Source organism: Tupaia chinensis, unplaced genomic scaffold (assembly GCF_000334495.1).
Source record: "Tupaia chinensis unplaced genomic scaffold, TupChi_1.0 Scaffold000098_1, whole genome shotgun sequence".
NCBI classification, from domain to species: Eukaryota; Metazoa; Chordata; class Mammalia; order Scandentia; family Tupaiidae; genus Tupaia; species Tupaia belangeri.
In genome coordinates, this window is record NW_006159560.1 from 941,997 (window position 1) to 960,703 (window position 18,707).

General features: G+C 41.6%; 1 protein-coding gene across 1 annotated transcript in view; it reads left to right on the forward strand.

The window, feature by feature from the left end:
- Positions 1-18,707, forward strand: part of NR3C2 (nuclear receptor subfamily 3 group C member 2) — a 450,621-nt gene that overhangs the window by 332,670 nt on the left and 99,244 nt on the right. The window contains 1 exon segment of the mRNA XM_027769929.1: positions 10,961-11,077. Within this exon segment, the coding sequence (XP_027625730.1) occupies positions 10,961-11,077 (117 nt within the window).

Below are 18,707 nucleotides of genomic sequence, written 5' to 3' on the forward strand. Positions count from 1 at the left end.
GTAGTTATACCATTTACATTTAATGTATTTGTTTTTATACTTGGGTTTACATGTATTACCTTGCTATTTGTTTTCTTTTTGTTCCCTCAGCTATTTGTTCCTTTGTTTTTTCCTTTTCTTTTCCTTTCATTTTTTTTTTCCTTTTTCTTTTTTCTGGGCTGAGTATTTTTTAGTATTCCATTTTATACGTCTATTACCTTTTAAGCTACTTTTCTTAATATTTTAGTGGTCACTTCTTGGCAATGTTTCTCAACCATTGATGCGCTTCAGAATTATGATTATATAAAAAGCAGATTTGTCGGCCCCATCGCAGAGTTTGTTAGTTACTAGGGTTGGAGAAGGTACTATGAATTTAAGTTTCTGATAAGCATTTAGGTAATGTTGATGCTAATGGTGAAGGGACCATACTTTGAGAACCATTGCTCTAGAGATTACAGGATGAACTCTTTACTAATCAGAGTGTACTCTGAAATAACTCATACTATTTAAGTGTAACGTAAGAAACTTACGTCAGTAGAATTTTATTTATATCCCACCCTGTTCTTAGTAATATATTGACAGATATTTTTTGTGTGTATACATATTTTATGAATCCTGTAATGCATTTTTATTATTTTTGCTCTAAGTAGTCATTTGGCTTTTAAAGGATTTAGGAAAAGAAAATTTCTTTTTAAATTTTCATATATATATACACGAAACATGTATACATATGTATATATGTACACACACACAATTTCCAATTCTCCTTTCTTTTTTATATATCCAGATTTCTATTTGTTATCATCTTTTTTTAAGGCCTGAAGAGCTGACTTTTTCATTTTTTGTAGTACAATTCTGCGAGCAACAGATTAGCTTCTGTGTATCCAAAAATGTCATTATTTCACCTTCATTCTGAAAAAATATTTTCATTAGTTATAGAATTACAGACTGCCAGTTTTTAAAGATGTGTTCAGGCCTCAATTGTTTTTGGGGGGCAGGATCATCCTCATTTCTTTCTGTACAATGTAATTTTTCCCCTTGCTAATTACTTTTAAGAATTCTCTGCCTATCGTTGTAGTTCAGCAATTTAACTCCATGCTTTAGTTGTTTTCTTTATATTTGTCTTTCAGAAATTAAATTAGGACGTCTTCATCTATTTTTTCTGACCTATTCACCCTTCTGTCCATCGGAACTCTAACTATACACAAGTTGCTACTGCTTGTGCTACAGGGCGTGGATGCCTTACTCATTTATTCTGTAAAGTTTATTTATTTCTTCTGTGAGAGACAGAAAATCAGAACCCCCAGCAGTGTCTTCACACCGCAGTCCACCTCCAAGCCTCATCCACCCAGATCATACACTGGCACATACAGGGTGACTTACTTCAGGATACAAACCCAGAATCTTCCCGTATCAGTCTAGCATTGCAGAGCATTGTATTACTGCTGCGTACCATGATCTAGCCTCATTCATTCACGTGCAGTTTGTTTCCTCTATGTCCAGGATGGATGAGTTCTGCTTACATTTACTTAACTCTATTGATCCAGTCTTGTTCAATGTCCAATATATTGTTAATTCTAACCAATAAATATTTCATTTTAGAGATTTTTTTTGATTTTTTGATTTTTATTTGTGTTTATTTGTGCATTTGTTTTGTTTTTACCATTTCCAAACCTATAAGTCCCTACTTCTTTATCCCATTTAAGATATCTTTTCACGGGGACCAGCAGGTGGCGTGGTGGTTAAGATATCTTTTCACGTATATTCTAACATACCAATTTTACAATCCCTATCTGCTAATTTCAACTTCTGAATCATTTATGAGTCTGTTTCCACTGACTAATTTATTTTTTTTTTTTTACTTTTGCTCACTATCTTCTGTCTTTTTATACTTTTCTAATAATTTTGATGTCCTGAACATTCTGGAGAACCTGGATTCTGTTATGTTTCTCTGAAGAGTATTAAGTTTTGATCTGGTAGTCAAATCACTGATAGTTCACCTCAGACTTCTTAAACTTGAAGAGTATTTGCTGCATGCCTTTTTTTTTTTTTTTTAATTTTGCCAGAAGGCTTGTGTACGCCCTGAAGAAAGGCAGAGAGGGAAAATGAGAAAGCAGCCCCTATGGAGAACATTCATGCCACGATCCCATCTTTTCCATCTTTCCCTTCCTTCAGGATTTTCGGCATGCACACACGTACTTGTGTTTTTTAAGCTACCAGGACTGGCCATATTTTTCAAACCATGCTGTTGGCCATGCACGATTTAGCTGCCTTAACCACCATGCTACTGGCCTGCCCATTGTATGTTTTTTAAAGTGTAGGTCTCTCTTTTTTTTGTATTAATCCTAGGATATAGTATTGTTTCCTAGGGCATGAACTTGACAGCATTTCAATGAGAAGCCTGAGGTATTTAATGAGTCCTTCTAATTTAGAAAGATTCAAACTCTCCCCTCATGGTAAGCAGCAGCTGAAATACCTGCTCTGCTTTTTCAGCTGTCGGTTGTTGTTTTACACCTGGACCCTTTGCGTTTCATGCTCAGTGCAGTGGCCAGTCAAATTTCAGTAGAGTTTATGTGTGGATTTTCTCTCCCTGTATCATTGCCCCTCCCCATACCACGCTTCCTCTTTTCTAGAATTTTCATCTTTAATTTCTGCTCTTCTGGCAGTCCCAAAGTCGGATCTCTGATTTTCTGGGCCATGAAGACCAAGGTTGTTCTCTTGGCTTCCAGCTCCCTTGCACTGCTTGGAATATGGCGGCCTCAGAGACCAAGTCTGTTCAAACATGAATCTAGTTGAGGGAGATTCTCTTCTCAATATTTTACTTCAGCTTCTACCTACTTTTGGTCACTCCCTTGTGCCTTCAAATCTTCCTCCCCACTTTTGTGGTGGACAGTTTATAAAGATCTATGAGAATTTATCTGAACTGAGCCATTCCGCCATTACTAGGACCAGAATTCTCATGGATATGTAACTTGAATGAGAAATGCATCTTTGTTTACTTTACCACAGGGGTGTATTTGTACCACAGGATTATTTCTGTGGCTGTATATTCTGACTGATGTATAGTGGCTGACTTGCTTAGAGGCCACCTCAGAGAACTTTCAAGTGGACTTCCAATAGTGAATAGTGTCCCTTACTTCCGCACTAAGAGAGTGCAGTGTGTTAAACAGACTTGGGACTAGCTGGTGGTGGTATGCTTAAAGCAGTTGGGTCCCACGTGGCCAACTGCACAGTTCAAGTTCCAGACCCAATGGCTTGAAAAACATGCTGGGCACATGTGTGTGTGTGCCTAAAATCCTGAGAGAAAACTGGAGAAGTCCAAAAAAAAGAAAAAAATAAATAAAGGACTAATTGATTTAATGGCTATGTCACTGGACTCCCATGTAGTCAACTGTGGTTTGAATCCTGGACTCAGTGGCTTAAACTCATACCAGCCACGTGTTCATGCATGCCCAAGATCCCCAGAAGAGAATGGAGAAGAAGGAATTGCAGCATGGCCATCCCCCCTGGGGGGTGATTTCTCACTTTCTGTCTCTCTGTTTCTCTCTGTCTTTCTTGTGAGCGCATGAACCCTATAGCAGAAACCTCTCCCCCAAAAAAGGAGGAGGAGGGATTGCAGTGTGGCCTCCCTGCTAGTGGGCACCTTTTCACTTTCCTTCTTTCTCCTCTCCTCTCCTCTCCTCTTGTCTCATCTCTTCTCTCTTCTTCTTTTCTCTCTCTCTCTCTCTCTCTCTCTCCAAGCCTCATCCACCCAGATCATACACTGGCACATACAGGGTGACTTACTTCAGGATACAAACCCAGAATCTTCCCGTATCAGTCTAGCATTGCAGAGCATTGTATTACTGCTGCGTACCATGATCTAGCCTCATTCATTCACGTGCAGTTTGTTTCCTCTATGTCCAGGATGGATGAGTTCTGCTTACATTTACTTAACTCTATTGATCCAGTCTTGTTCAATGTCCAATATATTGTTAATTCTAACCAATAAATATTTCATTTTAGAGATTTTTTTTTGATTTTTTGATTTTTATTTGTGTTTATTTGTGCATTTGTTTTGTTTTTTACCATTTCCAAACCTTTAAGTCCCTATTTCTTTATCCCATTTAAGATATCTTTTCACGTATATTCTAACATACCAATTTTACAATCCCTATCTGCTAATTTCAACTTCTGAATCATTTATGAGTCTGTTTCCACTGACTAATTTATTTTTTTTTTTTTTACTTTTGCTCACTATCTTCTGTCTTTTTATACTTTTCTAATAGTTTTGATGTCCTGAACATTCTGGAGAACCTGGATTCTGTTATGTTTCTCTGAAGAGTATTAAGTTTTGATCTGGTAGTCAAATCACTGATAGTTCACCTCAGACTTCTTAAACTTGAAGAGTATTTGCTTCATGCCTTTTTTTTTTTTTTTTACTTCTGCAGAAGGCTTGTGTACGCCCTGAAGAAAGGCAGAGAGGGAAAATGAGAAAGCAGCCCCTATGGAGAACATTCATGCCACGATCCCATCTTTTCCATCTTTCCCTTCCTTCAGGATTTTCGGCACGCACACACATACTTGTGTTTTTTAAGCTACCAGGACTGGCCATATTTTTCAAACCATGCTGTTGGCCATGCACGATTTAGCTGCCTTAACCACCATGCTACTGGCCTGCCCATTGTATGTTTTTTAAAGTGTAGGTCTCTCTTTTTTTTGTATTAATCCTAGGATATAGTATTGTTTCCTAGGGCATGAACTTGACAGCATTTCAATGAGAAGCCTGAGGTATTTAATGAGTCCTTCTAATTTAGAAAGATTCAAACTCTCCCCTCATGGTAAGCAGCAGCTGAAATACCTGCTCTGCTTTTTCAGCTGTCGGTTGTTGTTTTACACCTGGACCCTTTGCGTTTCATGCTCAGTGCAGTGGCCAGTCAAATTTCAGTAGAGTTTATGTGTGGATTTTCTCTCCCTGTATCATTGCCCCTCCCCATACCACGCTTCCTCTTTTCTAGAATTTTCATCTTTAATTTCTGCTCTTCTGGCAGTCCCAAAGTCGGATCTCTGATTTTCTGGGCCATGAAGACCAAGGTTGTTCTCTTGGCTTCCAGCTCCCTTGCACTGCTTGGAATATGGCGGCCTCAGAGACCAAGTCTGTTCAAACATGAATCTTGTTTAGGGAGATTCTCTTCTCAACATTTTTCTTCAACTTCTGCCTACTTTTGGTCACTCCCTTGTGCCTTCAAATCTTCCTCCCCACTTTTGTGGTGGACAGTTTATAAAGATCTATGAGAATTTATCTGAACTGAGCCATTCCGCCATTACTAGGACCAGAATTCTCATGGATATGTAACTTGAATGAGAAATGCATCTTTGTTTACTTTACCACAGGGGTGTATTTGTACCACAGGATTATTTCTGTGGCTGTATATTCTGACTGATGTATAGTGGCTGACTTGCTTAGAGGCCACCTCAGAGAACTTTCAAGTGGACTTCCAATAGTGAATAGTGTCCCTTACTTCCGCACTAAGAGAGTGCAGTGTGTTAAACAGACTTGGGACTAGCTGGTGGTGGTATGCTTAAAGCAGTTGGGTCCCACGTGGCCAACTGCACAGTTCAAGTTCCAGACCCAATGGCTTGAAAAACATGCTGGGCACATGTGTGTGTGTGCCTAAAATCCTGAGAGAAAACTGGAGAAGTCCAAAAAAAAGAAAAAAATAAATAAAGGACTAATTGATTTAATGGCTATGTCACTGGACTCCCATGTAGTCAACTGTGGTTTGAATCCTGGACTCAGTGGCTTAAACTCATACCAGCCACGTGTGCATGCATGCCCAAGATCCCCAGAGGAGAATGGAGGAGAAGGGATTGCAGCATGGCCATCTCCCCTGGGGGGTGATTTCTCACTTTCTGTCTCTCTGTTTCTCTCTGTCTTTCTTGTGAGCGCATGAACCCTATAGCAGAAACCTCTCCCCCAAAAAAGGAGGAGGAGGGATTGCAGTGTGGCCTCCCTGCTAGTGGGCACCTTTTCACTTTCCTTCTTTCTCCTCTCCTCTCCTCTCCTCTTGTCTCATCTCTTCTCTCTTCTTCTTTTCTCTCTCTCTCTCTCTCTCTCTCTCCTTTTCCAGCTATTGCACATACCCTATGGCAAATTATGCGTGTGGGGGAAAGACATATCAGCTAGGCATAGTGGTGTGCAGCTGTAATCCCAGCAACCAGGAGGCTGAGACAGGAGAATCACTAGCTTGAGGCTGGCCTGGGTAACATAATGAGACCCTCACTGAACCCTCACTGAAAGAGCCAGATGATGTGGCACATGCTTTTAGTCCCACCTGGGAGGCCAAGACAGGAAGATCACAGCAGAGCAAATTTCTGCCTTCAAAAAAAAGAACACGATCAAACATTTTTAGGTCGTCTAGATGCATTCACTTGTTTTTGTTGTGTTTGTCATTGTTGTCTTAAAATGGATTAAGGGATGAGACACACATTACATTTTTTGGTAGATGCAATTTATATCTTTAATGCTTACACAACTAAAAATATAAATGACAGAATTGTCTGAAAATGATTATGACAGGTCTGCGATAGTTCCTTACAACTTTCTTGTCTTATTTGTAGAAGATGAAATGTTATACCAGGAAGGAAATAATTCCGCAGTCGTTGCTGTAACATTGAGTTTTCAGGGGTAGTCATTAAAAAAATCATCCCTGTGGAACAATCTCAGCTTTTAAAAGTCTGTGTTTTTAAACACCCAGAGAAGAAAATCTGGTAGAGTGTATTTCAGGCATTATCATTTTTTAGGCATTCTTTTTGCCTACAGTCTGAAAGACCTCGTCATATTTATTGTGAATGTACTCAAGTGGAAAGAACTTGACATCAGATCCATCATATGCAAATGTCTGTGGTTTTGTACACATAGGAGTTCCTCCATAAATAGTAGTTTAATTAAAACAAATTAAAATTATATTTAGTTTTTTTTTTTGGACTTTAAAATTTATTCAATTCAATGCGAGTCATGGATGAAATCTTAGGTTTTGTATTCGGTCTCATTCACATCATGGAAAAAGCGTGTACTGCTGGTTGCTCGTGGTAATGTGGGGTGGTGCACTTGAATCAACGAGCAGAGTGCACTTGAGTCAACGAACATTCCTTTGCTTCTCATTTCCGAAGAGCACTTTTAGCGTCCCATTAGATCACCAGTAAATTATATTGCAGATTGGCATTTAGAAAACCCTTTGGCCTTAAGGCATAGCAATATGATCATACCTTCTGAATTCTGATTCCAGCTCTACTATTTGGGGGTGAGGGGGCTGAGGGAGAGAGATTTTTGCCCATAGGACATGTGCAACCTTGTCAGAGAGACAGGGAGAGGGAAAGTGAGAAATCACTTCCCAGGGGGATGGCTACGCCTCAGTCCCTTCTCCATTCTCCTCTTGGGATTTTGGTCATGCACGCATATGCACCCAGTGTGAGTTTCAAGTCCTCGGATCTGGGACTTGAACCATGGCTGGCCATGTGGGAGTCCAGCACCTTAACCACCGTGCCTCCTGCTGGCCACTCCATTATTTTTTTAAGTTATTCATTTATGTATTTATTGAGTGAGAGATAGAGAGTGCAAGAACATGTACATGTGCAGGACAATCCCTCAACGGAGTCTCATGCCAAGATCCACCCCCATCCTTTTCAGGTATGTCCAGCCTGTACAGGTTGACCTGAGAACTAAACCCCAGTCTTCTATATGACCTCCACCATCACAGAGTCTTACACTGTTGCCACTGTGGCTCGGCCTCCATTCCACCTTTGCAGTAGTCACTTTCCTAATTCAAGCCTGGGTTTCTTCTTATGAATATATTAGGTTGTTGGGGAAGTCATGATGTATTTTTCTATGCAAAAACATGCCATGACTTTCCCACCAACCCAGCAGCAGTAATCATTGTCTCACCTGTGTCATAGGATTGTTGTAAGGCTTAAATAACGTATACTAGTCGGGCCTTAAAGTATTATTTTAAAAGTGGGAACCTCTTCTGTAAGATATTACGCAATATTATCAAATGTTATATTAATCAGTTACTGCCTTTTACCAGGGATATTGGTTGCTTTTGTGTAATTATCTACACCTTCCATTTTTGTAAAGGCATTAGATTATTATAAAGTAGGGTTTTGTTTCTTTACTTTAACTTCTTTCAATATTCTATTACTGTTGTTTTAGTATTAGTACTGAGACTTACTACAGTGTTAGAGACAGCATGTTCTCAATGAAATTATGTTAATTACATTAAGCAATACACATTATTTTTAGTGTTATTTACTATAATTTGCTTAATAATTTTCAACCAAAGAAACATGGTAGTAGGTGGGAGAGAGTGCTTTAACAGAATCACTATATTATGGTAATTGAGAATCGTTTTTCTCCTTTGCATATTTTCAGTGACCCATCCCTCTATCCTTAGACCTCTTCCCTTTCTAGTCAGTGCTCACCTCCCATAGGATCTCATCCAGTCTCCTAACTTCAAATAACAACCACAGGATCAGCCCCGTAGCCTGGTGGTTAAGGAAACTGGATCCATGGCTGACTACAGTTCAAGTCAGTTGCACTTGCATGTGTGCCCCAAATCCTGACAGAATGGTGAAGAGGAGAGGAAGTTGCAGTTGACCAGGCCCATTGTAAGAGAGCTTTTGCTTTCTCCCTCTGTTTCTGTCTCTTTTTGGCACACACACATGCCCTCTGGCAATTAAAATAAAAATTTTAAAAACCCAATCAGAATCTAACTATATCTCCAACTCACACCTCTTCCTAACCTCCAACCTGTATATTTCACTGCCGGAAACTCAGACGTAACATCTCCAAGACTGGGGTAATTATCCATAAACCTCAGTCTTCTACCGTCTTCCCCATTTTTTAAATAGAGAATTTTGCCTTAGGGCATGTGTAGTCACCAGAGGGAGAGTGAGAGAAAAAGTGAGAAATCATCCACCCCCCCCACCCCAGCCCCCAGGAGGGATGACCACATCACAGTCCTTTCTCCTCCATTCTCCTCCTGGGATTTTGTGCACTCATGTACACTCACCCAGTGAGAGTTTCAAGCCCCCCAGGTCCAAAACTCAAGCCATCATTGGCCACGTGGGAGTCCAGCAATATAACTGCTATGCCATCTGCTGCCCCTCCCATTTTCTCCATTTTAACTCATGACAGTTCTGTTTTTCTAGTTGGTCTACCCAGGAATCTTTATGGTTTCTCATCTCCTCTTTTCCACTGGTCTATCAGCAAAGCCTAGTGGCTCTACCTTCAGAATTCATAGAATCTGGCCATTTCTCACCTCCATCACTGACACCCCACCGACCCAACCCACTTTCATCCCTCCCTAGGTTGTAATGTAGCCTCCTGCCCCGGACTCCTTGTTGGTGTCCTTAGTCCAGCATAGTCCGTTTTCAGCACAGTAGCCAGGGTGATCGTAGATCACATCAGGTGACTGCTATGCTCAGAGCACTCTGGTCTGGTGGCTTCCTTCTCTCTCAGGGGAAAGGCCAGGCTGTAATATGAGCTCTCAGGTGCTGTGGGGACCTGCTCCCAGAAGCTCTTTATCTTCTACTCTTTCTTTTCTCCTCATTCACTCTGGTGTCCTTGCCATTCCTAAAACAAGTCAGATATCCCTCCAACCCTGGCCCCTGCCACATTTGTCTTTTCCTCTGCCTGTATATTGGGTCATCGGGAAAGTCATGATGTATTTTTCTATGCAAAAATGTATGCAACAACCTAATCTTTTCTTCCCTAGATGTCCACATAGTTAGACTGAAAGATCTTCAGGTTTTTATTTAAAAGTCACCTTCCCATGAGCCCCACTCCTGTGCACTCTAAAATTTCAGCACCCTCCACCTCCACTGTGCTATATGCTCTTCACCTTTGGTTTCTCCCTAACATTTATTACTAGGATCTTTATTATCTATTTCTTTTACATATATCATTATTTTATTATGTGTCATGCACTGTATTATATTTTGTATTACCATGACTATTGTCTGTCTTCCCCAAATTGAATGAAAGTTAATGAGAGTGTGGACTTTTGTCTGCCTTGTTCCTCCCTGTCTCCCCAGTGCTTCTAGTGGTGCCGATACCCGGTAGATGCTCAGTTGATATATGAAAATAAATAAATGAATAATAAAGCCAGGCTCTAATATCATACTTTCCCAGTAGATGCCACTCTCTGAGCCTATGTCGTGCCTACCTCTGATTATTTTTCATTCCAGATTGGTGCATAGATGAAATGGTTAAACATTTGCAGTTGTGTCATATATAAGTCTTCCCTATGAAACCTCATGAGTAAACGGTGGCAGGCATAATGGCTGACATCGCTGCAGTGGAGCCTTTGTTCTGATTGGTGCTGTTGTGATGTCTGTGGGAAACTTGTGCGAGCATCTGAACCTGTGCAGCTATCCAAAACTTTCAAACAGGGGCCAGCAGGTGGCATAGTAGTTCAGGTGCTGGACTACCACATAGCCAACCACGGTTCGAGTCCTGGACCCTGAAGCTCGAAACTCAAGCCAGGCACATGTGAATGTGTGCCCCAAATCCCAAGAGGAGAATTGAGGAGAAAGGGTTGCAATATGGCCACCCCTCTTAGAGGATGATTTCTCACTTTCTCTCTGTCTCTCTCTGGCAAGCACATGAGCTCTATAACAAATACTTCTCTGAAAAAAAAATAATTCAAACAATGCAGGAATCTGGCTTTACTTATAAGAGAACCTGCTGAGAAATCAATGTGGTGTTAGCAAGTGTAATCTAATGTCAACTGCATTAAGCTGACCATCCCCTTCTCTTTATTAACCATAAATCACATTTCTTTGTTATTTATTTATTTATTTATTTACTTATTTACTTATTTATGAAAGAGCTCTGTGAATAGAAAAGAGGAAGTGTCATATTCTGATTATACAAATGAATATTTTGCACTAGTACAGTAGCCTTTAGTTTAATTATTTTTTATTATTCTTTTTAAATCAGGGCAACACAACTATTTATGTGCTGGAAGAAATGACTGCATCATTGATAAGATTCGACGAAAGAACTGTCCTGCCTGCAGACTTCAGAAATGTCTTCAAGCTGGAATGAATTTAGGAGGTAAGACTTGCGTTTTTTACTTTAACTGAGATCATTGTAATACCACCAGGATCTGTCTACTCCCCAAATCAAAGATGAAGCTAACACGACACAGGGGTTTCTAAAAAATCTAATAAGTACTATATTCATGGCCAAACATTGAGGAGAAAAGTTTTTCTTAACTGGAGCTAAAGAAAGATAAGTTCAGAAGCCAGCAGATGGTGTAGTGGTTCTATTCCTGAATTCCCACACAGCCAACTATGGTTTGAGTCCTGCATCCGGTGGCTTGAAAATCACACTGGGCCTGTGTGTGTGCAGGCCCAAGATCCCAGGAGGATGTAGAAAGAGGGACTGTGACGTAGTCATCCCCCATGGGAGGCAATGTCTCACTTTCCCTTTCAGTGTCTCTGTCTCTCTTCTAGTGAGTGCATACTCTCTATGACAAAAAACTCTTAAAAGAGAGAGAGAGAAAGAGACAGATGCTATGGGGGCCAGCAGGTGGTGTAGTGATTAAGGCACTGGACTCCCATATGGCTGACTGTGGTTCAAGTCCTGGGCCTGGTGGCTTAAAACTCATGCAGTGCACATGTGTGTGCGTGCCAAAAATCCCAAGAGGAGCATGGAGGAGAGGGGATTTTGATGTGGCCATCCCTCCTCGGGGCTGATTTCTTGCTTTATTTCTCTGTCTCCTCAGTGAGCGCATGTGCCCTGTGTTAAGAATCTCAACAACAAAAGAGAGAGATACAGAGTGAGAGAGATGTTGTGAGGGTGAAGTGCTGATGAACTTTTCAGGCCGAGTTTGCTAAGTTTCAGGAACTGGGCACTTAACCAAACGAAAACAAAATTGAGTGACTTTTTTTATATGAAATACTAGGTGACAGTTTTTATAGCCATGTTTTTTGAGAAATAAGAACTATATATGATAACAGCAACCAGATAAGAATACATTTCTAGGGACCAGCAGTTGGCATAACGGCTGTGTCGCTGGACTCCCATGTCGTTCACTGTGGTTCAAGTCCCAGACCCAGTGACTTAAACTCACGCTGGGCACATGTGTGTGCATGCCCAAGATTGTGAGAGGAGAATGGAGAAGGGATTCAGGTGTGGCCATCCCCCCTGGGGGGTGATTTTTCACTTTCTGTCTCTCTATCTCTCTCTGTCTGTCTGGCGAGCGCACCCGCCCTATAGCAAAAACCTCTCAAAAAAAAAAAAAAAAGAATACAGAAAATGTGATGAAGGAGAAGAGACTCTCGATGTTACAGAGACTCACCAAGATGGGAGAGGGTAGAAGACTAGAATGAAGTGCAGAAGTAGACAATGTGCTTTTATGGTAAGATTCAACATGCCAAAAGGATAAGCTAATTTATAAAGAAAACACGGTTCTGAGGGAAGCACAAATTTGACAATTCTAATCTCCTAAAGAGTAGCCAGGGAAATGGTAGAAATAAAAGTAATGCAGGAACTAGCCCTACCTGAGAGTAAAGCATCTTATATAGCTACAGTAATTAAAACAGTCTGTGGTGTTTGTTTATTGATGGTCAGACAGACCCGGAAATGTTGCATGTGATAAAGCTGACATTTCCGATTAGTGAGGAAAAGATAGATTATTGAAAACAAGCCCTGTGACGGCTGGTGAACTATCTGGAAAACAAGAAAGTGAATCCAAACTCTTACCCTACACCATAGTAGACTTTGGGGCTTCAAAGATTTAAATATTGAAAAATAACTTCAGAAGTACTACAATAAACATGGATTTTTCAAAAATATTTTCCAAGTTGAGAGGACCTTTCTCAGTGTGATATAAAAACAGAAGCTATAAACACACACAAATAATTGAGCAAATCCACACTACTTACAAGTCAAATATTGTTGCAAAGACCAAAAGGAAGAAACTCAAAGGAAATATTTACAATTTGTAGACAAAGGGTTAATTTTATAAAGAACTCTTTTAATTCCATAAGAAAAAAAAAATCAGAAAACTAGGTGAAGGCTCTAAACAGAACATTCCTAAATACAAGAAACACAATTAGTTCCTGAAACACATGAAAAGATTCTAAATCAAGTCATAATGAGAGAAACACACAGTAAGAGTGTAATGACATAGTTTTTTGACCAACTGACAAAGGTAAAACCTTTTTGGAACAATATTTGAGTGTAGAGAAAGAGTCCAACCCAGGGTGACTGTATGCATTTTAGGTGGGAGTGTAAGTGGATGCAACCTCGGTGGAGAGTGATTTAGGTTATTTCGATAAAATGTGCAAAGACACATACCATTTGACTCAACAGTTCCACATTTAGGAATTTATCCAAATATGTTCTTGCAATGTGAGAAATGGTATGTAGGTCCAGTCCTGTGGCCTAGCAGTTAAAAGAGCTGGATCACCCATGACGATCCCCACTATTTTGAGTCCCAAACCTGGCGGCCTGAGAAACACATTGGGCATGTGTATTTGCCTAAAATCTCTAAAGGAGGGAGAAATGGAGGAGAAGGGATTCATTACAACGTGACCATGCCCCGTGGAGGGTGCTTTCTTCCTCTAACTCTGCGTTTCTCTGTCTCTCTCTCTCTGGCAAGTACACATGCCCTCTGACCAGAAAAAAAATAAATAAATAAAAAGGCATGTGAGCTTGGCCACAGAAGACCACTAGTGTAAGAGTATGTCCTGGGACCAGCAGGTGGCGTAGTTTTTAAGGCTCTGGACTCCCACATGAAGGACTGTGGTCTGCTCGAAAATAACACCAGGCACGTGCCCTTGTCTGCCCAAGATCCCAGGAGGAAAAGGGATTGAAGTGTGCTCATCCCCCCAGGAAAGTGAGAAATCACTGTCTCTATCTCTGTCTCTACCCAACAAGCACATGTGCCCTATGGCAAAAAAAAAAAAAAATCTCTAAAAAAAGAAGAAAGAAAAAGAAAGAAAAGAGTATGTCCCAAATGCCTTAACAACTTAGAAGGAGGCCAGCAGGCTGGTTCCGAGAGCATCCTCTGGAACCAGATGGCCTGGGTGGGAATCCTTGCTCACCACTTCTGACCTGGTCACCTCAGGCAGGTCACCCTTCCCTGTGCCCATTTCCTAACTTGGACTCGCATGATGAGCGTGCCTCCCTCTGGGGCTGTGGTGGGGATTAAATGAGTGAATAAGCAATTGCTCGGTGCCTGTCTCAGTACTTGGTGGTGGTGAATGTGCGGATGAAACTCATCCCAGCGCCCCTAGCCCTTTCACACATTTCATTTTATGCCAGCAACCCTCCGAGTCCTCAGGAAAGACAGTAGTGCCCTGTATTTTGGTGATGATGAGTCCTTGGTGCCTACAGGAGTTACGTGACTTACCAAAGATGCCACAGGCTACAAGATAACGAGCCAGATCCTGCGTCCCGGGTGCCTGTTCCGGCCTTTCCATGTACCACACTACGATGCTGCTTGCTCTGATATCTGAATTGTTACCAATGTGACATAGGAGATCGCCTATAGCATATGATGAGGAACAGGAGAGACCATTTAAAATCTAGATGGTGAGGGGCCAGCAGGTGGTGTAATGGTTAGGGGGGTGGGCTCCCACATGACTGACAGCGGTTCAAGTCTAGGATCTGACAGCTTGAAACTCATGTATGTACATGCCCAGCATCCCAAGAGGAAAATGGCAGAAAAGGGATTGTGGCATGGTCATTCCCCCAACGGGGGTGATTTCTCACTGTCTGTATTTCTTTCTGTCTCTCTGTCTCTGGGATGAGTGCACATGCCCTGCAGCAAAAATATCTCTCTCAAAAAAAGAAAAAAAAAAGTGTAAATAGTGGGGATAGCAGGCGATATGGTGATTAAGGTGCTGGATCTCACATGGCCAGCCATAGTTTGAGTCTCAGACCCAGTAGTTTCAAAATCACACCAGGCACATGTGCATGAATACCCCAAATTCCAAGAGGAAAATGGAGGAGAAGGGATCGCAGCATGGCCATCCTCCCTGGGGGGTGGTTTCTCGCTTTCTGTCCTCCCCAGGGAGTGCATACACCCAAGGACAAAAACTTCCAAATAATTAAATAAATAAATAAATGATTTTTTTTTTTAAATCAAATCTAGATCCCATAAGGGGACAGCCATTAGCTGTAAAGTGAACGCGATCTATTTTGTAAAGCCCACCCACCATCTGAATTAAAAAGAAAAAAAGGACACTCTAGGATGGTATATTTTAAAATATCTGTAAGTAATTTTTATATTATTTTGCAAATGTTATCTGAAGGAATCTTGAAGAGTTCATGGAACATGCATATTATTTAGAAAAACAACACATGGATTTCAGAATTATTTTAGCACCAAAATAAATTCATACTTTTGTTCCATTTTTCCACAAACATTTTGAAATGCCCTTGTATAATATATATGTGCGATATATACATATATAGATATGTGTGTATATTACTGTAGACATGTGTATAATATGTAGTGTTATAGCACTGTATAATATATAATTACTGTCAGTAATTACTTACTGTAAAATAATAGGAAAATAGTTATACTTACCATTCTTACCTTGTAGGATTGTTCGAAGGATTAATGTAATCCACAGCCTTTAGAACGAGGTTTTCCCACCTCCACATTTTTGGTCCATAGCGCTTTGTTGTAGAGGCCTGTTCTGTGCCTGGTGAGATGTTTCTCAGCATCCCAAGTATGTTCACGGATACCAGTGGTAGTTGTTCTCCCCTGGTGTGGACAACTAAAAATGTCTCCGAGCTTGGTCATCCAGGTATCCTCTGAGGGTATTGAGAACCACTGGTCTAGCAATAATAATAAGCACAATTTAGTGTTAGCTATTATTTTCTGCTAGATTATCCATGCCATCAAGGACAAGTTTTTACCTGTTCATTCATCACTTTGTTCTCAGTAGAATGGGGACGGCACATTGATGTCCAAGGGCCGTCAGTGTGGGTGTTGGTCATGTCTTGTAGGAGACATGAATGAATGAATGACCAGCATGGTGGAGGGCCTGCTGGTCTGGAGCACTCCCCTGAGCCCGCACTATACCTGCCTACTGAAGCCCCACAATAATGCTGAGTGTGACCATTTGACACCCGAGTTCCTGGGGGTACCAGGGGCACGGCAAAGGTATGAAGAACCAACTTGAGGCCACAAACCTAGGGACTGGCAGGGTTGGGATTCAGGTCTCTGTTCCTGGCACAAAGCCCCAGCCATCATCACCTGCAGTGTACAGTAGGTACTCTCATGGGGACTGGAAGGCTTTTTCTAATTTTTCTGCTGTGGAGTGCACATGCTCACAAGAGAGAGAGAAATCAACCCCTCTGGGGCAGTGGAGATGCCCACACCACAGTCCCTTCTCCTCCATCCTCCTTTTGGGATTTTGGACAGGCACACACTTGCCCCTGGTGTGTTTTTCAAGCCACAGAGTCCAGGACTCAAACTGCATAGTTGGCCATGTGGGATCCAGCCACCTTAACCGCTGTGACACCTGCTGGCCCCTGAAGACCTTTTCTTTTTGTGAAAGATCATGACTCTGGAAACAGAATCTACAATAGTTTAGAACGAGTCTTTCCTGCCCTATTGGCTGGTTAGCAGGCCAACCTGACCATATCCCCACACTAGCCCTTCTCTTCAGAATCAAAGGAAGGGAGAAGAGTGGGTTGATTTGTATTTTTCAGAAATATAAATGGCCTTCGCACCAGCAGATGGCGGAATGGTTATGTCACTGAACTCCCATGTAGTTGATCACGGTTTGAGTCCTGGACCTGGCTTGCACATGCCAGGCACGTGTGCATGCATGCCCAAGATCCCAAGAGGAGAATGGGAGAGAAGGGGTTGCAGTGTGGCTGTCCCCTCTAAGGGGTAATTTCTTGCTTTGTGTCTCTGTGTCTCTGGCCAGCACATGCACCCTATAGCAAAAATCACTCAAAGAGAAAGAAAAAGGAAATATAAACGGCCTCTTCCCTTCTCTCGGGACCCACTTCTTACCTCCTGCCACAAGCACTGTGCCTTTTCTTTAAATTCCTGCTATGCTTTAGGCTGCAGGCTAAGGAAAAGACAGTGGGTGGTGTGAGAATGGCAACAGAGACGTGGAAAGGAAAGTTCCAGCTTTCAGTCCGCCTGCTGACCTGCCCCTCTGGCTGTGGAGCCAGCCCGTCAGTAGCTCTGAATTAACCATTGTGCTGTGTATGTGAGAATCACTCTGGAGTAGCCTCTCCAAAGGACTTGGTCACTTCGCTTCTCTCTGGCTGTGTTCTGAAGAGGGTGATCTGTCCTGGTCCTTCAGAGTTCCTCCTAAAGTCCATAGCACATAGCACTAAAGCAAAATAGCCCTCAGGCCAGGACCGAGTCCTCCGGAGTTCCCGGCCTGCCTGCCCTCTGACCACGGAACATGGAGGGACTCTTAGGGTGTTCCATTGCCATCCTCATTTTCCAGATGAGGAACTCGGAGTCTGAGATCCTGTCACTAGCGGCCTGAAAAATGCAACGTAAGGGTCTCAGTTCAGTTTTCTTTCCTCTTTTCTAAACTCTTCCTCCCTTGTTTCATTTTTCAGCTGATGTGCGGAAAAGCCCACTTTCACAGTTCTTTAATGAAGACTCTAATCATAGTAACAATCTTGCTTCCTGTGGCTTTAAAAACACAGACTTGACAAGCCACAGGGCATCTCAAAAACCCGTTCTTCGTTCTAGTTCCAGTTGACTTCTAACACATACCTCTAGCTTTCCTTAATTCCAGAATTCCCATTTACTCTGTTGAGTAGGAACTTTTTAAAAAAATCATTATTTATTTACCTCCGTTCATTGTTATTTTTAACATTTCACCAGAGAGAAAGAGAAAGTGAAAAAGCGAGCCATCAGGTCTGAGACTCAAACCGCAGTCAGCCATGTAGGAGTCTAGCACCTTAACCACCACGCCACATGCCAGCCCCTCCTAGGAACCTTTAAAGGCAGCGTATGGGGTCCTTTTTCCCACTTGAAGAGAGACATGTCACATGAAGAGAAGACCCTGACCCACGCAGCAGCAGCCATAGCAGAACATGGCATGGTTTTTCTTAAGGGGTGGGGAGAAGGCAGCAGGTGAGAGAGGAAAGCAGTCAACGTGACGTCAGGGACTCTTTCAGAGAAGCAGGTACTTGGACCTTCCTGTAACAGTGGAACCGAAGTGCAGAAAGTATTTGCTCCATAGTGCATCCACATAATGCAGTATTAGCTAGCCAACAAAATTATGGCCGTGAAAATTTAAAGCGACATAGAATACTTCTGAAAAGAGTAAATAGTGAAGAAAAATGAGTATGTAGAATTATTTACATTACTGTGATTATGACTAACCGGAAAAAATCTCCATGAGTGAAGAGATTAGAAGGAAATGCCAGCATAGCAAAAATGGTGAGTTTGGGGCCAGTAGGTGGCATGGTGGTTAAGGCATTGGACTCCCACACGGTCAACCACAGCTCAAGTCCCAGACCTGGCGGCTTGCTTTCTTGCTTTCCCTCTGTCTCTCTCTAGTAGGTACATGTGCCCTAAAGCAAATTCAAAAATAATAATCATCATCATAAATAGAATTAAATAAATTATTTTTAAAATAGTGAGTTAGTGAAGTAAGATTAGGGATTTTTTTTTCTTTTCTAATTTATTTCATGTCTATGTTTTTAAGTTCATGTATTCATTAAGTCCATGAGACAG